This window comes from Callithrix jacchus, chromosome 6, assembly GCF_049354715.1.
Source record: "Callithrix jacchus isolate 240 chromosome 6, calJac240_pri, whole genome shotgun sequence".
In the NCBI taxonomy this organism is placed as follows: domain Eukaryota; kingdom Metazoa; phylum Chordata; class Mammalia; order Primates; family Cebidae; genus Callithrix; species Callithrix jacchus.
This window is the reverse complement of record NC_133507.1, coordinates 15,613,684-15,636,898: the sequence shown is the minus strand read 5'-3', so window position 1 is coordinate 15,636,898 and position 23,215 is coordinate 15,613,684. Positions and strand designations below refer to the sequence as shown.

The window sequence follows — 23,215 nt, the reverse complement described above, 5'->3', positions numbered from 1 at the left end:
GGATGACTTGAGCTCTCTAAAAGAACACCTGCTCCCTCTAGCTAGGGCAGTCACTGCCCGACTTTGTTCATTTCACAGAGCAACATGAAATTATCTTCCTCATTGCATTCTTTGCTTACTTAGTGTCTGACTCTTGTGCCGGGAGGTTTTCCCCACAGGATCAAGGGCCTCGTTGGTCATATCTACCACTAGCTCCCACTGCTAATTATTCCAACAAAGGCTCACCCTCAAAAGCAGTTTCAGTCATGGCAAGTAGTCTTCTAAGCACATCCCATTTCTACAGTAACATATTTAATCCACATAACAACCTAGGTTTTGTTATTTCTGCTTTTTTTTTTGAAGAAAAACCTCAAGGCAGACCTAGAGAAGTTGGGTGACTTCTTCAAAGTTTCACGGCCCTAGAGCTGGGATTTGAATGCAGTACTCTAGTTTCAGAGTCAACACTTTCAGCCACTATGCCACACTGCACCCCTGGTAGTGTGTGCCCAACAAATAATATACTAAGTATATATGAATGAATCAATGGAGTGAAGACTTTTTTGTTGTTATTGTTTTGAGACAGGGTCTCACTCTGTCATCCAGGCTGGAGTGCGGTGGTGTGATCTCAGATCACACCTCCCCCTCCTGGGTTCAAGTGATTCTCCTGCCTCAGCCTCCTGAGTAGCTGGGATTACAGGCACGCGCCACCACGCCTGGCTAATTTCTGTGTTTTTAGTAGAGACGGGGTTTCACCATGCTGGCCAGGCTGGTCTCCAACTCCTGACCTCAGGTGATCACCCACCTCAGCCTCCCAAAGTGCTGGGATTACAGGGATGAGCCACCACGCCTGACCTGGAATGAAGATTTAAATCCAGAACATCTGCCCATAGTAGGCAACAAGAAATAGACTGAGGTGTTCCCAGCTCTGCCTGGGATGATTCTTAAATGACAGACTTCAGGAATCATCCAGCTGTCATTCAGCTGCAGAGTGAATCTCCATGCTGCTTGCCTGTGTGGTGTTGAAGAGGATCTCCATGCCCTGTGCTGCCAGGAAGGCCTCCCTGCCAGACTGGAGGGAAGCAATGTGCCTGAGGCAGAGCAGCAAGCCCCGTCGGACATGCACGTAGGTGTTGGCTGTGTCATGGCCGTGCCAGTCCTGGTGCAGCCTGAGCAAGCTGGTGACATAGCCTCGGTTCACCGCCCTGCGGCTGTTCGACTCTGAAAAGAAAGGGAAAGGCAGTATCAATCACAGGCCCTCCATGGCTACACCTCTTTGAAATTGTTCGAGTGTATTTCCCACAAGATATTTATTAATTATAAAGGGAATAATAACTTTATAGTATAGAAAACTGGCAGATGTCACTTTAAATCAAGTGACCAAAGTTAACATCCCCAGCAATGGGGCAGTCATCATGTACCCCCTGATACGATGCACTGAGAAAGATCAGCATCATTTCTATAGTGTTCCTGCCAAGAATGCATAACTTGAATTGCATCATGAAGAAAATCAGCAAAGTTGAAATGAAGGAGGCCAGGCGCGGTGGCTAACGCCTGTAGTCCCAGCACTTTGGGAGGCTGAGGCGGGTGGATCCCGAGGTCAAGAGATCGAGACCATCCTGGTCAACATGATGAAACCCTGTCTCTACTAAAAATACAAAAAATTAGCTAGGCACGGTGGCGCGTGCCTGTAATCCCAGCTACTCAGGAGGCTGAGGCAGGAGAATTGCCTGAACCCAGGAGGCGGAGGTTGCGGTGAGCTGAGATCGCGCCATTGCACTCCAGCCTGGGTAACAAGAGCGAAACTCCGTCTCAAAAAAAAAAAAAAAAGAAAAGTTGAAATAAAGGACATACTAGAAAATACCTGACCTAGGCTCCTTCAAAATGTCAAGGTCATGAAAGACGAAACAAAACATGAGGCTAAAGGGAACTGAAAAGATGTGACAGGTCAGTGTGATATGTGATTATAATATAGATCTTGGGCCAGAAAACAGTTTTTTCTTTTGCTATAAAAGGCATTATTGGACAACTGGTCAAATTTGAAGATCTGCAGATTGACTAATAGTTTTGTATCAGTGTTTATTTTCAGATTTTGAAAACTGGGGTTATGTAAGAGAATACTTTTGTTTTTAGTAAATTCATAATTAGAGTATATGAAAGTCTGTACCTTATTCTCAGGGCGAAAAAAACGTAATAATAATAATAGTGTGGGAGGAGAGAGGGACACAAAGAGAGAGATTTCCATTCCTCCTTTCTGAATCTCAGTGCACCCTGGAGGTTGTCATTTGAGTTGAGCTAACTATTAGGCTAGGTGGAGAAGGAGAGGATGCTGAGTGAGATACTACATCTGAAAGGCTACCATGTCCAGGAGATGTGTTGGTGTCCTTCCTAAGGATAATGGAAGCCAGTTTATGGAAAACCAAGACTCACAGATTTGTTTCACACAGTTGTAGCCTCCACATCCATTTTTAGGCCCACTTAAGTTGCTGGAAGCCCAGTCGTATCCTGTCGCCTCTGACCTATAGAAAACCTACCCTCCCACGTGATTGTTTGCCATATGGCCTCCTTGTTCCTCATCCCAGTGACCCAAAACCCGACATTTTCCACACCTGCCGGCCACAGCAAAACCCACTGGACAACATCAGGGTCATGTGAATAGGACCCATTCTTCATGTGTGTTTTCTTTTTTCTTTGTTTCTTTTTCCCCCCGAGACGGAGTTTCACTCTTGTTACCCAGGCTGGAGTGCAATGGCGCGATCTCGGCTCACCGCAACCTCCGCCTCCTGGGTTCAGGCAATTCTCCTGCCTCAGCCTCCTGAGCAGCTGGGATTACAGGCACGCGCCACCATGCCCAGCTAATTTTTTGTATTTTTAGAAGAGACAGGGTTTCACCATGTTGACCAGGATGGTCTCGATCTCTTGACCTCGTGATCCACCCGCCTTGGCCTCCCAAAGTGCTGGGATTACACATGTGTGTTTTCTTTAAACTGCCCAATCCACAACCCCCTCAACAAAGTCTGAGTGATAGCGCCGTGGACCTTAGGAAAGGCCCAGTCCCACAACAGGACCTCTCTCTCCCGAGACGCAGTTTGAGCTCCCTGCCACCCCCAGGCTCCCCAGCGACTCCTCCTATTCTCCTGGCTCTGTAATGACAGAAATGCTTCTGTTATTTCATGGGTTTTGTTGTGCTGCCTCCTTGGAGTCTCACCCGACCCACACACCCCAACTAACTTTACTCGCTATTGGTGGCTTACAGCCGCTCTCAAGAAAGACCCCAAGACCAAGTGAGAAAGAAATCACAGGCCAGGCGTGGTGGCTCACACCTGTAACCCCAGCACTTTGCGAGGCTGAGGCAGGAGGATGTCTTGAGGCCAGGATTTTAGAGACAAGCCTGAGCAACAGAGATGAGCAAACCCCATCTCCACAAAAATACAAAGAAGCCAAACATGGTCACTTCACCTGTAGCCCCAAGGTACTTGGGAGACTGAGGCAGGAGAATCACTTGGACCCAGGAGTTCGAGGTTGCTGTGGGCTATGATCCTGAGCAACAGAGTGAGACCCTATTGAACGAATAAATGAGAGAAAGAAAGAAAGAAAGAAGGAAAGAAGGAAGGGGAGGGGAGGGGAGGGAAGGGAAGGGGAGAAAGATGGAGTGACGGAGGGAAGGAAGGAAGAAAGGGAGAAAGGGAAAAAGAAAAAAGAAGGAAGGAAGGAAAGAAAGAGAGAGAAAGAGAGAGAGAGAAAGAAAGAAAGAAAGAAAGAAAGAGAGAGAGAAAGAGAAAGAAAGAAAGAAAAGCACACTAGGCTGAATTCAGGAAAAGAATTTTTCATAGTTAAGACTGTTCATCAAGATGATAGACGGTACGTAGTAGTGAGCAATGGGCACTAAAGATGTTCAGGTGCAGTTTGGAAGTCCACCCAGAAGAGGTGTAGTGTGGGCTTTCTCACATCCGATACAGACTTGTAACAGAGTGCCTTTTCAACTCCTTGACTTCTCTTAGTTCAATATTCCCAGTTGGAATCTCCATGAAACCCTATTTTACGGACCTAAAATAGAGGGAGAAAGTAGTCCAAGATACCTCTCTCAACAGTTACTATAGCGTATTCTATACGCTACTTTTCAGGTTAAACTCCTTGGGCTACCGGGTTGGTAGACAAACAGGTACCAGTTCAGATGTACCCAGCAGATGCCTGGTCCTCTCAGCTCCTAGGGACCTGGTGCACTGCAGGGCTCTAACCAGCTGACCCTCAACCAGAATGCCCAAAGCTTGCAGCTCTGTTCTCTCACCACCACACCTCTCCATCATCTCAAACATTCACACTGGCTTATGAGACCGTATGTGCTTCTGGCTGAGTGTATGTGAGGGAGAGCCCCAGAGGTATAATCAGGCAAAATTTCACCTCAAAGTAGGATTTCTCCCTAAAATCATGTAAGTGCATATGAGTGCAAAAAGTAACATGGAAATGTAATGCTTTATTCCAGAGGGGTTTTCTCATAATATTAATAAAACTCTATCTTTTTCTACTTGTTTGTCAAATTCTAAATTGTCAGGCTTGACTAAACCCCACTGAAATAAATTTGGCCCATTTGTGAAGCTGGTTTTATTTTTTTCTCTCTCTCTTTAGAACACAGCCAAAACCGAGAGTGAAGAGCTTTATTCGCCCGGTGATACGTTCGCGGAGGGTTTGAATTGCCTTTATTACCTCCTTTAATGAATTATTCTTTTGTATCAAAAATATGTCATTCCTTGGCAGATCTTGGCCACAGAGCATGAGAGTTCTTTATTGCCTAAAGGAGTCTGCAGCCTATTCAATATCTGATGTTTAAAAGAAAATTGAGAATTAAGTAGGAGGGATTAAAGGACAGTATCACCTGCTAAAAAGATGCCAGAACAACAGTTCACAGGGGCCCTGTGGTCTGCACAAGCTTAAAGACTTTTGTCTTTTATCTGTTTTAAGAGTATTACATGATAATGGGTCATCCCAGTGACCTTCATCCATGACTTTTTTTCTGGGGGGAGAAAGATAATAAAAAAAAAAATCTTTAATTGTCTGGGAGAAAAATCCCTTATCAAATCCCAATGATTTTATTCATGATTTCCTGTTAATCCCCGACAAACTGTCATGTTTACTAACATTTAAGCCAGCTAAACCTCCTTCCCCGGTGACCCTACACCTGTCAATCTTTCTCTGAGAACGGCTTGTGAAGTTGTGCAAAAGTCAATACGTATCTGAAATGCGACAGGAGGAGATTCATCAAACTGAGACAGAGCAAATGTGGAGAAGAGCAAAGAATGAAATGAGGGTCAGCGGGATGGGCAACTTCAGAGAGTTCTAGAAGATCTGAGAGGAGAGCGTTGCTTCTCTAGGCCAGGGCAAACAGAGCGGAGATGATGTGAGTTTTTGAATACTGCTCAGGGTGGGCTCAGAGTTGAGAGGTGAGAGAGGGCTTCAAGTCTCTCTCTTTGAAACAGACCAGCTCTGCTATAGTCTGTTTACATAAATGGCTTTCTCCTAAAATTTTCCTTGAGGAAAAAAAAATTCCTGTTGCTTAATTTTTTTTAAGTGTCTAAGTAGATTAGGGTCTTTTATTTCATTTATTTATTTATTTAAAGACAGAGTCTTGCTCTATTGCCCAGGCTGGAGTGCAGTGGTTCGATCTTGGCTCACTGCAACCTCTGCCTCCCAGGTTAACGTGATTCTCCTGCCTAATTCTCCCAAGTAGCTGGGACTATGGGCACCCGCTACCACACCAGGCTAATTTTGTTGTATTTTTAGTGGAGACGGGTTTCACCACGTTGGCCAGGCTGCACTCAAACTCCTGACCTCAAGCGATCTACTTGCCTTGGCCTCCCAAAGTGCTGGAATTACAGGGGTGAACCATGACACTCCACCTAGATAAGTGTCTTTTATAAACTGGTTGAAGGATGGGAATGGAATGGACAGAGAGCTCTGAGGGTCTTTAACACTTCACCCCCTCCTCTACCCAACCCTAAAGGTTGTGCCCCTGCTTCCTGGCTCCCACTTGCTCCGTCAGGCCCTTACTGCCAGCCTCATGCTAAATATCTTTTTTGGCCAGTTTTCCTTTGGCAAATCCATGAACAACTGGAGATTTATCTTTGTCCTCACCTCCCACTCACCCTTCTATATTCCACTATTTCTACTTCTGTCTCCAGGTTCTATCTTCCCAGGGCCTGACTTGTAGCTAATTCTCAGTGTGAAACAGGATCTAGTGATAGCTTAATTTTCACCCTAAATATTTAACTGAGGTTCACGTGTTTCTCTCTATTGCAGACCCCACTGATGCAGATTTTTACACTAAAAACTGGAAGGGAATATGCCAAGGTAACAAGAATACTTAATGAGACTGGGGAGCAACTGATGATTCTATTTGCTTATTTTGATTTTTCTGTAGTTTTATTCCTTATGCATTCTACAACAAACTTGGACAATAAGGAGGGAAAAAGAATATGTAGCCTTTCAGTGTTACAAACTAGCAACCCACAGACTATTAGCCACACAGTGTTGTCAAGATGAATGAGCAGGAGGAGCAATCCACAGGTTGACACAGTAATCAACTCATCTTTTTGTCTATCCCCAGCTCCTTCAGAAGTGAATTACCCGCCTAGCTCCTGAAGGCATTGGAGATCCCGACCGTCTTTATAAAGATATTTGTGGTCTAAACATCAAAGCCTAGAAACCTTCAAGACTCAAAATACAGAATTTCTCCGACAATGTGGGACCCCATGACAGGCTGGAGGGGAGAAGTGGTTGGCATCTTGGATAATTATAACTGCAAGCAGCCCACGGCTCCTCTTACTTGGCAAAACCAAAGGAAGTTGTTCTCACTGCTCTTTACTTTCCTTATTTGGGAACTGGACCATCCTTTTTGGGAGCAGTGATGACCTTACACAGAGGAAACGTGGGAGCCTGCAGCAAAGTAATGTACTGGATGCTTTAACAGCCACAGCTCCAGAAATGAGACATACAAATGAGTGCAGACTTTTTTCTTTTAGATGGAGTTTCGCTCTTGTTACCCAGGCTGGAGTGCAATGGCGTGATCTCGGCTCACCGCAACCTCCGCCTCCTGGGTTCCAGCAATTCTCCTGCCTCAGCCTCCTGAGCAGCTGGGATTACAGGCACGCGCCACCATGCCCAGCTAATTTTTTGTATTTCTAGTAGAGACAGGGTTTCACCGTGTTGACCAGGATGGTCTCGATCTCTTGACCTTGGGATCCACCCACCTCGGCCTCCCAAAGTGCTAGGACTAGAGGTGTGAGCCACCACGCCCGGCCGAGTGCAGACTTCTAAACTCATATACCCGTCACTACCTTGCTGGTCTGATCTGCGGGCAGACCCTTCAGCTTTCTGGGACTGTCTTTCTGAAATCTTTGCCTATGGCAAGAAGCTCCACACTTTCTAGCTATGTGACTTTGAGCATGTCACTTTACAGTTCTATCACTCAGTCTTTTGCTGAGAAATAAAACCAACAGTAATCTCTCCTTTGTGAGGCTGTTGAGAAAACTAAATGAGATACTACATATAAAGTAGATGGCTCGATGCCTGGCACCTGGTACAATATCTGTTGCCTGTGGTTACTATCATCATGCTGATCAGTATCACCTGTTTTTTTTATTCCAATGGCTTGCTATTGTTATGGACAACTCGTATTAGTCTGTTCTCATGCTGCTAATAAAGACATACCTGAATATCGGTAATTTATAAAGGAAAGAGTTTCAATTGATTCACAGTTCCACTGAATTGTGAGGCTGGGGAGGCCTCACAATCATGGCAGAAGAGCAAGGGACATCTTACATGGTGGCAGGCAAGAGAGAGCTTGTGCAGGGAAATCTCCCTTTATAAAACCATCAGCTGTCATGAGACTTATTCACCATTGTGAGAACAGCATGGGAAAGACCCACTGTCATGATTCTACCTCTCACTGGGTCCCTCCCATGATGTGTAGGAACTGAGAGAGCTACCATTCAAGATGAGATTTGGGTGAAGACATGGCCAAGCCACAAACAGAAGCTTCGGGGTGCCCTAGTTAGTAATTCTACTTTTGGCCCTAGCATTTACTAACTGTGTAACTTTGGTTAAGTTACTCAATGTTACGGTTTGAACATGTCCCCTCCAAAAGTCAGATGTTGTCAATGTGACAGTATTAAGAGGTGGGGCCTTAAAGACACGATTAGGCCAGAAAGTCTCCTCCCTTGTAAATGAGACTAAGGGCCTCATAAAAGAGGCTTCACACAGTGTCCTGCTAGTTTGCCCTTTCACCTTCTGCTGTGTGAGGATGCAGAAGGAAGACCCGTGCCAGATGCCAAAGCCTTGATCTGGGACTTCCCAGCCTCCAGAACTGTGGGAAAATAAATTTCTGTTCTTAATCAGTTACCTAGTTTCAGGAATTTTGTTATAGAAACACAAAACGAACTAAGAAGGGCACTTAGCCATTCTGAACTGAGTTTCCATCCTCTGCAAATATTTTTTTTTTTTTGAGACGGAGTTTCGCTCTTGTTACCCAGGCTGGAGTGCAATGGCGTGATCTCAGCTCACCGCAACCTCCGCCTCCTGGGTTCAGGCAATTCTCCTGCCTCAGCCTCCCGAGTAGCTGGGATTACAGGCACGCACCACCGTGCCCAGCTAGTTTTTTGTATTTTTAGTAGAGACGGGGTTTCACCATGTTGACCAGGATGGTCTCAATCTCTCGACCTCGTGATCCACCTGTCTAGGCCTCCCAAAGTGCTGGGATTACAGGCACAAATATTAAAGAAATATAAAAAAGATAAAAATAATTGAAGCATTCTTACAAGTCCATTATAAGAATTGAAAACATAACTCAGCACCTGACATAAAGTATGTAATCAATAAATGATCATTCCTTTCTCTACAAAGACGGTATCCAAATTTCTCATACCTTTCACCAGTGAGCACAGCCAAAGGAAAAGTTTCAAAATAAGTCAAATTCATAACCATTTTCTTCAATCCCCATGGAATGTAGTTGACTTCTCACCCCAAAATGGTCACCAGTCCTACATTGCCGCCTCTTCTGAGACACCCCCATCGTACAATGAAACGCTCCCCTTTACACATGCTGAGATTCACACCCCATTTTATCCTAAATGCCATTAAAGGCCATGTCCATGATATAAACCTTAAAATTTCCCTCTCTGACAAAATGTACATGTATTGAGTCTCATTACCCTAAAGCCTTTTTAGAAGATCAGTTCATTCTCTAAGATCCACATGACTGGTAACAGTTTAATATGCCACCTTTACATTTGTTACAACATCTATGAGTAAGAGTAAATACGAGGACTCGAGGCCTCCGTCATTTCTGAGAACAGAAATTACCTCCAGTTATACAGCATACTGTGACGTATTCTGTCTAAGAAATTTTGCCCAGAGAGATTAAATAGCTCTACTGTTTCAGAGTCTTCCTGAAAGTCCATCCATCTGAACTACTGACAATTCAACTAGTCTTTTTCTGGGTAGAAACCCCCTTCTCAGAGCAGAAGACACTCTCCAAAGTTTGCTTCCAAATTCCTTCCTCCCTGTGTCCACCAACCTCAAGCAATTATATCACAAAATTTGCCTAATCCCAGTCAGGATTCCATAATAAAAGCCCCACTTCAAACCAGAGTTCTCAAACCCTGTAATTTTCCACCCGAGAATTCCCATTTCTGAGACATTAGTAAGACTAAAGGTAGTGGTGGCCCTAACTACAGTTTGCAATACCCTTGACTTTGCAACAGATTATCTTAGGGGTCTTATCTTAGGGAGTCTATTTAGAAGATATTTCTGGATAAAGTAGTTTCTACGAAGTCTCCTAAATCATATTGCATAAAAAGCAAACCGTCTACTTCGCCATCAGAACACATTACAACATGAGTATTTATGTACAAAATATTTTCTATGTGCATTGCACTAGGCTAATCATCTTATGTGGATCACCTCATTTGTCTTACGGAAATGCTTAAAGGTAAGTGTGACTTTATTTCTTTTACAAATGAAGACACAGGCTGAGAGAAGTTCAACACCCTATTGAAGTCCGCAGAGCTTACAATTGTCGTATCTAGGATTCACATAAAATCCCCTCATCTGACTCCAAAGTTAATATCCCATGGTAGTCCCATGGGATATTAGTTTTATTTTCATTTTTAATTGATAAACAATGATTGTATATATCCATGGAGGTAGATGTGATATTCCCATGCCTGTTCATTCCCTTAGAGAATGAACAAATCAGACTAACAACCATATTCATCATCTCACAAACCTATTATCATAGTTCACACTCTTTGCACCTATGTAAAGACACTGAGTTCCTACCACTAATCCAGCTTCTTGAGGAAGATTTCTGAAAGGGCATGGCTTTTAGTCCATCCCCCTCCTTCAACTTCTCTGTTCCATCTCAGGCCCCTAAATTATGGTAAGAGTTGATTTTTCATAGGAAACTTGAGAAGGTTTAAGGGCCTAAATAAATGGCCTATGGTTCTTTGAGTCCCTGGAGATGTTTTGGGGACTTCCTGAGATCCAGCCAGTGACAGAGTAAGGCCAGCCCAGAAGTCAGGCCCAGGTGTGAGTGCAACACCATGAGGAAAGGCAGAGTCAGCTGCCCCCTCCTCCCACCCTGCAGCTGCTGGAGTGGCTGGTGCAAGGAGAATAGCCAGATATGTATAAAAGCATAAGGAAGTCTAATGCCATCCATAATGGAAATGATACTTGATTATCATTCATTCAAATAAGAATGATGGTTTTGAATTAGCTTACAGGTACTTTTTTCTCTTTGTAAAACAGGTACATTTCAATATATTTGGCTATAAAGGAAATTTTGGCTTCAAGCAAATCTTGTTTTCCCAATTGATTGCCTTTATAAAATTAAAGATGCTTTTCCTAAGCTTCAGAAACCAAGATAGGTAAGAGACACACGTTGGAGCATTGTTTTAGATCTAGATTAATCTACCTTTTTTTAAAAATCCTCAACTCCTTCTAATAACTTTCTACAGAACTAGTCGCAAACCATAGGAATTTTTCCACTCTCGGTGAAGCTTCAGAATCCACACCTTTCTCCTCCTTACACATCTCTGCTCTTCCCCCACACTCAGAACACACAATGTCTAATGAAGGGCATTAGGGTGCAGTGCTACACCTATTAAGAGAATGGGACAAGCCTGTAATCCCAGCATTTTGGGAGGCCAAGGCAGAAGCACTGAGCCAGGAGTTCAAGACCAGCCTGGGCAACAGAGTGAGACCCCCTTTTCTACAAAAAAATAAAAATAAAAAATAAATTTAAAAAATAAAAATATAAGGGGCCATAAGACTTGAAACTCTTCTGAGTCAATACTTTACATCCTGTCTGAGGACTCCATCTCACATCATACTTTATCAATACTAAGGCACGGATATTTTTAGCATTTCCAAAATTAAGGTGCTTCTTACCAAGGGTGATGTTTTCATTGTAACTGACAGCATTTTCTCACTCGGTGTCACATTAAAAAATGGTACACACCTCACAGTTGATGATAGACTTGGATTTGAGAAAATATGATTGATTCTTCAATATTGCTAGTTTGAAAATTCTCTTGGGAGGTTTGCTTCTTATATGCAAATAAACATACAGGCTTTCGTCCTGAAAGCCAGATCCTCACTATGGCTAGTCAGAGAGTAAATTCTAAACTAAAACCATGCCCACACCCAAGGTACCACCCTTAATACATTCAGCAAACATTTATTTAGCAACTATGATATACCAGCTGTGCCAGGCACTGTTATTGACAATAGCGATACAGCAGAAAATGAAACAGACAAAGTCTCGCCTCTTATGGGGCTTGCGGTTCCATAGGAGTGGCGTGGGAAAGCAGATATCAGAGTAAACAAGGCGATTTCACATAGCGACAAGTGATACACAGAAAACAAAACAGTGGCACTGGAGTCACGAGGTAGGGTGGCTACTTTAGGTTGGATGATCAGCGAAGACCCTTGAGAAGGGGGCATTGGAGCTGAGACATGAGTGACTGGAAGGAGCCAGGATGCAGAGATCTGGGAATAGGAAATTCTTCAAACAGTCATCAGTTCATGTACAGTGGCTCTGCAAGGGATTTAATTCAAAAATAAACTTTCATTTCTTTCAAACAAAAAAGTTTGAAACTCTGCAGTAGTGAAAGGAAGGGACGGACGTTAGTCCCAATATGTCAAGTGCATATTACACAATCCCAGGCAAATCAGCCAATCTCTTTGGGCCTCAGTGTCCTCTCCATCGAATACTAGTTTTCTCAACCTCACACTATATTGACATCTCGGGCTGATATTACTCATCGCATGGGGCCGTCCTGTGCATTTGTAGAATGTTCAGTAGCAACCCAGCCTTTACTAAGTTCATGCCAGCAGCACACCCTCCCCCCCATAGATGTGACAACGAAAAATGTCTCCAGACCTTGCTAGTTTCTCCCTCTGGGGCAAAATCACTCATGTTGAGAACTACTGTTATAGAATAATTAAATATTTACCTGTCTGACGGGGCCATGGTGAAGATTAAATGAGATCGTATATGAAAAGGTGCTTTGTAAACTGCTATTATGAGAAGGGGCTAGGAAACACCGGAGGTACATCTCAACATAAATAAATAATTGTACAGCCAATCCTGAAAGTGATGAGGAAGCCTTCTGGAGTCACGAAATGTTTATCTTTTTGTCTATCTCCTTAAATCTTTGTGATAATTTGTCTTTGTCAATCCATAGTCAGTCATCAATTATGCCAGGATGATACAAGTTCTAAAATCTAGGAGATTTAGAACTCAGCAACCTTGGACGTTAACCTTTAATTCCCTGGAGTGAAAACAAAGTAAGTCTATGTGGATTGACTGAGCAGGGCTGAATCTGCACGCATTCACTTGGTCACTGAGTCCTTTGTTCATTTAGATAACTTACTCTGAGTGTCTGCTGTATAAAACACATTACAGTCAATGGCTTAAGAAATAAGGATGAATGGGACCGAGTCTCCAAATCCGAGCCTCACGTAATCTAAAGTAAGGGGTCAGCAAATTGCCCACAGTCCATTTCCATAAAGTTTTATTGGAACACATGTAAGGCCGGTTGCCCCACCGGGCGCTTGGACACGCCCATCCCTCTCCATGCCTGAAAACTATCTGCACTCAACACATGCCCACCTCTGCACTCCGCACCAGAATCTGCACTCGACACTAAACTCTGCACTTGGCACCGAGCCCGCCGTTGGAAAACCCAACCAAAATTTAAAAGAAGGCCTGCCAAAACCTGCCCAATAGCACATTGCCCAGTCCAGCCCACTCACCGGAAATCCCGCCTACCTACCAATAGCAGCTTGCCCCGTCCATGTCCTGTTTCTCCACAGCCAATTAAACGCCTTCACTCCCTATAACCGCCCCCCCCCCCCCACCAGAGTCCAGCGCAACTTCTCTGGCCCCTTTCCCCAGGACCACAGAACTTCGCCCAGGAGTTAAATAAATAGGTATTTAATTGTTCTTATGCTGGCCTCAGTTTCCTCATTTTAAACTCTGCAACAACCCTTACAACACAGTCACACCCATTTCTTTATGTGTTGTCTGTTACTGTTTTTGTCCTATGAAGGAAGAGGTGAGTAGCTGTGATAGAACCATGTGATCGACAAGCCCTAAAATATTTACTATCATCTGGTGCTTTTACAGAAAAATCTTCTTGAAAAAGGGACAGACTCTAAATACAACCAGATATCACTCAACCCTCAGGGAAGAGCTTGAGAGACAAACTTACATTTCATCAGGCTTGATGCTGTTTTATCACCAATTCCTGAAACCTCCAGGACTTCTGAAATGGTGAGGATAATAAAATAAGAGTTCATCTTTATTGAGAAGTACTAAGGTCCAGCACTCTACTCCCACTCTTTGAAACATCACCTTGTTTAAATCTCACTGGTCACCTTTGGAGCGCATTGTTTTCCCAGCCTTACAGACGAGGGAAGTACAGCACACAGTCATTAAGAAACATGCCACAGTGTCCACAGTTTGACTTCACACAGTCTCTCCAGAGCCCACACCATGACCACCGAGCAAGTGGTATTCTCTACTGTGACTTACTCTTTCGGAGTAAGAGCTCTGAGCTTACAGCAAACACATACCACCTGCACACATGTTGCCACACTGCCACTATTGTCAAAGAAACAACATGGCCCAAACCAGCAAGCAAATAATCAGGCCAGAGGAATAGCCCTTGAGATAGAACTAAGTCTTAACAGGACCTCCTGATAAAAGACAGCATCTTGCTTGAGTGTAAGAACAAGGAATGGTGGCAGTCACATGCAGACAATATTTTATGTGGCCAAGAGTTTTGTATCAATCAAGAAAAACTCACCACCCCCACCCACAGCTGTGTTGGACCCAGAATGGGTGCCTGGGAACACTCTGGCCACCTTGGAAAGGTGGATAGTGCCACTATAATTCCAGTTGGAATCTGACCCTCCCCACTGAGTCAGGTTCAGTTCATTTGTTTAACTAGGTCTGTTAGTTCCAAGAGACTCAGAATTTACCAAATTAGGCCTGGAGGATAAGAACAGCATTTTGGATCTTTCACCAGGTCAAAATGTACTAGTTCTCCCTTATTGCCACTGCATAGTAAAATTTAACACACTTTCCAACCTCCTGAGAAAAGTGTCAGCCCATTTTTTAAGTTGTAATCTCAGACAGCAGACTGGGCTCTGGAAGTGTCCCATGAGTATACTTATTTCAAAGGTTTTCAAACTTGATTTCTTCAGGCCCCTCAGGAACTTCTTTGGATGTTTCTCTGTGTCTATCAAGAGCCAGGGAAAAGGGAGGGGCAAGGGAAAGGTCATCCTGTCATTAAGTGGGGTTCCCCTTTGCCCCTCATTGTTTGCTTTATGCGTGCAATTTCCCTCATAAGATTTTATGTTAAAAAAAAAAAAGAAGAAGAAGGTTCTACTACTAAAGAATTCCCAATCTCCTCACCTGGGCTAACCCTCCCATTTTCAAAAAATCAAACTGAAGTGCAAAGGCAAAAAACTAGTTTAAGGTCACAGAGCCAATCAGTGGCTGCTCTGAACCCAGAACTCAGTTTTCTGACTCCATGTGGAAGGTGGGAATAATCTCTGAAATAGGAAGCTTTTCTCCATTGGAAATGGTCACCACTGAGTTCAAATTGTAGCTCTCCATTTACCATGTGTGGGATCTTGGGCACGTCACTAACCTCTCCTAATTACACCTTCCTTGCTTGTAAGATGGGGATCATAATATCACAGGCTCTAGTGAGAATGAGATGCCATGTGTAAAGTGCCTAGCAAGTGCTGTGTTCCCAATAACTAAGCGCCATTATTCATCACAGGTACGCTAATAAACAGTCATCCTCTCCCCACTTCCTACCCTCCTTCTCACTTCGTTAAGGGCTGGCAGTAAAAGGTTCACAAAACAGACGATGACATGGGATGAGGGCTATATGTAAGGTGAGGAGGCAGAAGGGCATTGTCCTTAAGTGGTGTCTGCCTGACCAGGTGGGGAAGATAATAGGTTATCAGCGATCAACAGGGAAATGGGGAGACCTCACTACAAATGTTCTAGGATTCACCAGAAGCGGCTCTGGAAAAGCAGCTCCGGGTGCTCCTGCCCTCTGAAAGTCCCACTCCATCATGCTAACATCACTGAAAATGCAACAAATTCCATCGGCTGTTCTCACCCCAGGCTCTGCTCACCCTGCCTCCTCCCAACTCCCTTAAATAATGGCTAAGCAAATGCCTCTGAGACCATCTTCAGCTAATTTCCTTCAAGACATGCAAGCTGCTAACGCTGGGAAGCACAGATAGTGTGGAATAGCAAATATGGCCAAAATTAGATTAAAATAACCTCCTGATAAACAAATTACTCACCGAAAATAAATATTGGACTAGCATGGCCAAGATAACTGAAAGAACAGCACCACCACATGGCCTGAAGAGGAACGACAGGCACTGCTGTCTGTGGCTCAACCCCCAAAGGCCCACCCAACCTGTTGGCTGACAGTCCCAAAGAGACAGGGACGGGACAGTGGCGACCAGGACAGGTAGTATCCCTTTAGTGTAAATTGTTTAAGCTCTTTTATGGACTTACACAAAAGATGTAACATTTTGGCAGAGAGGACTGGATTTGGAGCCAAGGGAAAAAAGCCATGTGCCAAGTTGAACACCACATGGCATACGCGGAGTCTGTAATCCTTCCGGCTCCCTTCCTCTCTCACCTCACCATTCATCAGCCGGCCTGATGCTCAGCCTCAGGGCGGCAGAGACCCTGGCCCTTTACATATCCATGATGGTGTCCTGGGCACCTCTCGCTGGATCCCACGCAGATGCTTACAAAGCGTGGACCGTTATTTTCTAACCTGAATGACAGATACCCCCTCCCACAATAATCCTTCTAATACTTGGACAGTATTTATTTAGCTTTCTTTCCGTTTCTGGTCATATCTTCTTTGGGCTAATTAAACCTACCCTCATCAATCTCCTCAGTTCGGCATAGGGCTCAGGTCCCAGGGGTCTGGAGACTGGCAGGTAAGCCCCACATCCCACTAATGACATGAGTTACTTCAGTTTTCCAAACTTCCGTTCCTATGCCTGTAAAATGGGGATTATAATACCTCCTTGATAGGCTAACTGTGTAGAGAGAGACTGACATACTAAGAACTCTCGATAAATGGTAGATGTTTGGGTTGTCATTTCAAACCAACAGTGTGATGGATGTATCTTATACTGTGTGATGCTGCATTCATACACTCTCAACCACAGCCATTCATCCCGGTGTGAAAAATGCAAAAATCTATCAATATCACTTGAAGCAAATTTTTGGCTCATCACAGAAATACACTGCATGCTTCTCCAGAAGTTATGGTGGAAGAAGAGACAACAGCTCTGTAATCACACCGCAATTTGATTCCTTCTGCGGACAGAAATTAGGTTGGACTCTTCACCAAGGCATAGTGAAAGCAAATGTGTGAGGCTTAAGTCAGGAACCTGGAACTCTTTCTTAGTCAACATGAATGTATGAGCAGCTCCTCTGAGTGCAGCCCGGTATGAGGTATGGGGGATCCAGTAGAATCCCAGTTCCTTTGGAGCTATAACCAGTAGGAAAAATATGCGTACACACATAACATGCAAAAAATACGTGATTCATCGATTACAGTAAGTCTCAGAGATCTACGTGGATCATGCCCTCTCTCTGGTCCTCAGTTTCCTCCTGTGAAATAAGGGGGATAGGGTAAGTGAGATCAATAGTTTTCTGGGTTTGCAGGAGCCCTGTCTTTTGTGAATGTGTCTCAGAGGCCACCTTGAGGGGAATTGATGGGAGCCAGGCAGACGTGGCTCTGAGTGCTCTACTGGAAAACTGCATGTGTCAATTACCTCAATTCAGCCATGCCACAATTTCTGTATATTTCAAAGAATCATATTGTACACCAAAGTGTATACATTTTAATTTTTCAATTAAAAAATGAATAAATCAGAATGAATTTTTTAAAACAAAAATTGAATGCCACCGAATGAGGTAGCCTTGAAGGTGTTTTCCAGTTCTCATAGTCTGACTCCACAGCCCTCATCCAGAAACTAAAGGAAGGAACACACTCTGTGGGCAGAACCTTGGGGACATCATTCTCGTCAGGGCAGAGAAAAGCTTGCAGCCAGGAGGGCAGATTACAGGCAGCGTGGAAACACAGAATTTACCCGCAAGCGCAGTGAAGGCTGCATTGACCCACTAGTACTTGTGCATGGTCATGAGATCAAAGGACTAACAACACCCACCATCCTAAAATATATATGGCCATTCTGAGGACTCCCTGAAGCTCCCAGAATTCTTTTAAAGACCTGATTTGGGTGCATAACAAAGATGGCCCTTCTGTGACATTTTGTAGTGAGTAGACATTTGGCCATCACATTCTCCCCTCTCTGCATGGCTGATGGCCAGGTCACAGCAGACACCCCCTGTGACCATGAGGCTGTCCCTTCATGATCCAGCTCTCAGCACTTAGAATGCCGTCTCTTTCTAGCCTCCTGGAGCAACAGGCTGATGGGCTGTCCCCGTGAGCCAGACAGACAGAGCATTATCTAGGAAGATCTGTGAGAAGTCTTGACTTCCTGCCAAACTTCCCATTAGCTCTCTTACATCTCTCCCTTCCCCCTTTTCTCTTCTGTCTCTCTTCCTTTGCTAACTTGCTTTCCTGTTCCCATGCCCCAACTTCTGCAAACTTCCAGACTCCTCTAAATGCCAATTCTTAAAATGGAGAGTGGTCTGACGGAGACTCATCACTCCCTTACTAAGTTTTAGGCCTGAACCAGAAGGTGTTTTCTTATTGCAAGAATATGACCTTTAAATATGGACAGCGAGGTTAATACTAAGACATTATTTGAAGATTCATTTCTGGAGCCAGTACAAATTAGGCATAATCCTATTGCTGCATGCTTACTCAAGTGCTACTTGGAGGGTCACAGTTTTTCAAAAATGCATTAATGCCTAATGCTGATGGAAGGTAATTGAGAAAACAAAAAGAAAGCAGAAGAGGTGGACAGGAAAATGAGAAATAGAGAAAAGGATGAGGAAAAGACAGAGATGAAGGTAGAGGGAGAGGAAGAGATGAGATAAAGGCAGAGTGAAGTCAGACCGCAAGAGAGGATGATATGCTTTGGGTATCCCCCCACAAATCTCATCTTGAACTGTAGGGACCTGGTGGGAACCGACTGAATCATGGGGGCAGTTACCTTGGTGCTGTTCTCATGATAGTGATAGAGTTCTTCGTGAGATGTGATGGTTTTCTAAGGGGCTTTTTCTACTTTTGCTAGACACTTCTTGCTACTGCCATGTGAAGAAGGACATGTTTGCTTCCCCTTCTGCCATGATTGTAGGTTTCCTGAGGCCTCCTCAGCCCTGCAAAACTGAGTCAGTTAAATCTCTTTCCTTTGTAAATTACACAGCCTTGGGTATTTTTTCATAGCAGCATGAGAACAGACTAATACAGAGGGGAAAACAAAGGACATGTTGTTTTGATCTAATGTATTTAAAATATTGCCTGAAATAATAAGTAACACTATTTCCTAACTAAAGCTTTATTACATTTCAGGAATAAAAAGCTAAATGTGTTTGGATAGGATAAAGCACTAAAAGACAAAGCTTTCAATACAGGACAAGTTAGGGTGGGATTTGTGCATGTATTAGAGGAGAAGAGGGGAAGGGACACAAGGAAAGGCATGCAATTTGGATTAGGCCATTCCAGCCTACAAAGACACAGAAAGGAACCTTGAGTGAGCAATGATTTTTCATTTGTAGGATCCCAAATTGCTGAGATAACTGGAGAAAAGACCTGGGACTTCCAGGTTTATTTTGCCTGCTTTGCTCAGAAAGAGAAAGAGATGGGAAATGTGTCTTGGTTCACTTCTCTTTTCCCAAAATCCTCATATCCTACACTGGCTTTTCATGCAGTGGCTACTCGATAAAAGACAAAGCTGAATAACAAGATCTTCCAAATGTAACACAGGTGATCTTTCCCTTGCTTTCGGTGATTACGTGGGTGGACTCCAAGTCTCCCTGATCCCTCAGTTCTGCTTTTCCTGGGGATGGCCTCTGCTTGTCACTACTTCATAAGGCATCAGTGACCTCAGATTTCCAGCCCACCCTAGTGTTTACTGTCACAGGAACACTGACTGCCCTCCTTCGAGTAAAGTAGTGGACGTTTACTTCCTGCTTTACTTAGATCAGGGAATTCTCTCCCTTTTGTAATGGCCAACCTTTACACTCACCAACAAGCAAGGATCAAGGTCAGAATAATCACCAGCTAAAAGGAGTGTGCATTTAGGAGCTAAAGGTTTACATAAACATTCCCAGGTATCAGTGCAAGATGGTAAAGTCTTGAATTTTAGACAGAAGCTGACTTCCTGCATTTAAGTTCAGCTGATGGAAACTCACTCTGGGATCCAAGTCGAAAGACATTCCACATCAGATCTTAACTATGCATGACATATAGGCAATGTAAAGCGAATAGAAAATTCCACAACACTTGTCTGCCGTGCAGCAACCCCTTCCTCATCAGAATGGCGGTACCATCTATAACCAGACCCTCCATGCCATGCAATACTTTCAATAGGCTGGTAAAACAAAGATGGCGACTGCCTGGCATGCTGTTTTACTTTTCCCCAAATCCATGACAGACTTTTCTATTTAAATGCAGTCCTCTTTCCTGCTGAGCTTCAACATGATTCCAGAATTCTTCTACCCACACGCTGGACTTTCTACTTGTTATGAAATCTATTTGCCCTCCTCATTCTAAGACGCTCGAGATCCTCTGGAATCTGTTTCCCTCCCAAGTACTTTGTAAATGCTCACAATGACATTCTACCTTCAGTGTTCTTACCTCTTATGACCCCATATAAAGGATGCCGACACTGAGGAATTTAACATCAATTAGGCAAGAAGGATATTTCATGGAACTATCAATAAAGGTATTTGGGAGGGGTCTTTTGAAACTTCGAATGAGCTTCAGCTCATGTGTGTGCCCAAATACACATCCGTGATTCTCAACAGGGGGCAATTTTACTGCCCACCTCCTGGGGGGCATATTTGGCAGAGTCTGAAGGTAATTTTGTTTGTTACAACTGAGGCATGACACTGGCATCTGGTGGGTAGATGCCAGGGATGTTGCTGTATATCCTGCAATGCACAGAACAGACTCTAATACATAATTATCCCGTCCAAAATGCCAATGGTGCCAACACTGAGAAACCCTGATACACATTGAGCCCAGGTATAGTTTTAGAAAGAATGTTAAAGAACCTCTCATCCAACTCTCTTGTGCTATAAGTAACACAAGAGATGTGCACACAGCTCAGCAGAATTAGCGAATAGGCTATCCATCCTCCTAATGGGACACTAAAACCTGTTTTATATGTAGAGGACAGCAAGGTACTGCAGTTCTCCACCAATCTATTAGAATAGGTAAATAGAGATAAGAACCACAGCTCTTAACATCATTGGTTCTATGCATGGATGTTAGATTCAGGTAGCAGGGGGCAGTATTGCCATTTTTGCACGTGGAAAAAACTACAAATCGTGTATTCATTTAAAAATTTAGTATCCCAGAACTTAAATTTTAAAAAAAGAAAAATAAATAAAATTCAGTCAGCAAATATTTATATCATGCTCTTCATTGTGCTGAGGTAAAAATACAATGACCAGTACAGATGACGCTTTCCCTCAAAAGCTTGCAGGCAGGCCGGGCGCGGTGGCTCAAGCCTGTAATCCCAGCACTTTGGGAGGCCGAGGCGGGTGGATCACGAGGTCGGCAGATCGAGACCAACCTGGTCAACATGGTGAAACCCCGTCTCTACTTAAAATTACAAAAAATTAGCTGGGCACGGTGGCGTGTGCCTGTAATCCCAGCTACTCAGGAGGCTGAGGCAGGAGAATTGCCTGAACCCAGGGGGCGGAGGTTGCGGTGAGCCGAGATCGCGCCATTGCACTCCAGCCTGGGTAACAAGAGCGAAACTCCGTCTCAAAAAAAAAAAAAAAAAAAAAAAAGCTTGCAGGCTGCTGCACGGGACAGACAATAGCAATTCCATCGCAATGTAATCAAGTCTGAGATAGGAGAGCCTATAAGAGGATTGAGGAGGGGCATCCGAGTTGTGGCCAGGGAGAGGATTTTCAGAGGGCAATATCTGAGCTAAGTTCTGAAGGGAAAGAAGAAGTTAGAAATTCTAAAAGATGAGCCCCCAGCACCACACACGCAGCCTGCTAGGCATGGCCAGTGTGTTAAAAACTTAGCTACATGGTCTAAGCCTGAATTAAGCCATACTTGCACTGGCTATTAGTTTTTCCTGGGCTGAGGCATTACATTTCTGATTGATACAGTTAACAACTGACATAAGACTACTTTCAGATTTTTACACATCTAGGTAGGTACATTTTATGTCAGGATGCTCAACTCTAAGCTCAAGAGCTAAGGAAGGTATGTGTGCAGAAAGTAAGCCAGGCTTACTCAGCTCTCTGGGCTCCCTTCCCATGAAACATCAAGTCCTCCAGGCCAAGGCTGGATTTGAGAGATAGCTTCTTTCCCAAGGCATGACATTCACAGGCTGGCCTCCCAGGCTGCTCTCAGGATCTTTTCCTCCTGCAATTCAACACTCCCTCCCTTTGCTGTATCAAACAAAAGGCATTTGGGAGCAACTAAGGGAGCAGATAAATAATGAGAAGCAAGAGGCCAAACCTGAAGCAAGTTCAGTCTGCAGAATGAATGGTTCTCTCCCCAGAACCCACAGGTAACGCTTTTCCATCCCTTCCTATCTCCAGGGCTTCCTAACCTCTTCCTCTTCACTCCCCCACCCTGCTCTTACCAGCTCCACTCCACCTGCAGGTCTTAAAGCCGTGGATAGGCTTGTGTCTCATATCAAGTTTGAATAAACCAAATGAATTTAAGCTTCAGTTTCTCTAAGTCTATAAAGGGAAGCAGCATGTGATTTGGCTCTTTCTCTGTGCTTACAGTTGACAGAGATGTATGGATGGGGGGAGAGTGTGTTTTTATTTTTATTTATTTATTTAAAAGTTTTTATTAAAGTTCACCTCTTACCCACAGGCCTCAGGCTCCCTATAGAGAAACAAACATCACAATTGAATCAGCTGGTTTCCAAGGTGCCAAATTAAAACAGATGAAGAGGTAAGAAGAAAAACATGAGTAATGTTAAGCTAAGACGTCTTCCCTCCCAGGTGCATTGGGCCTGCTATTATACTGCACACATGAAATTGACTCCCAACATAATTAGTCCAGGGCTACCAGGCAAAAAAATCCCCAAATCATTCAGAACCCCAGAGCTATTCTTTTGCAGTCTCTCAAGTAACTGAGAAGAGAGTCAACCTTTAAACGTAAACCTGTTCTCAGCATCAACATGTCCAAGCAATTCCCAACATTCTACCTGCCCAAAAATTTAGACTCATGAGCTGAGTCGAGTTGACCAAATGCAGGAATACTGCTCTCCAGCCAGCCAAAATCTTTTCTTCCACTGCAACCTAGAGCTTTTTCCAACAGTCTTTAGGGACTGCTGGCTCTGTCAGACAGGGGTGGAGAGTCCACCAGGGCCGCAGTAAACAATACCCCCTTTAGGGTCCATTGTCTTAGTGGCATCAGGTATGGATAATATTTATTTTGTCTTTGTGTCATGTACTTGGAACAGCTGTAACATTCTCTGTCTTACCCCAAAGATCCAGAACATGACT

General features: G+C 43.9%; 1 protein-coding gene across 1 annotated transcript in view; it reads right to left on the bottom strand.

Moving 5' to 3' along the window:
• The window catches only part of AGBL1 (AGBL carboxypeptidase 1), a 798,761-nt gene that overhangs the window by 650,571 nt on the left and 124,975 nt on the right, over window positions 1-23,215 (bottom strand). The window contains exon 7 of the mRNA XM_035303747.3: window positions 989-1,197. Within this exon, the coding sequence (XP_035159638.3) occupies window positions 989-1,197 (209 nt within the window). The remainder of the gene's footprint in view (window positions 1-988; window positions 1,198-23,215) is intronic.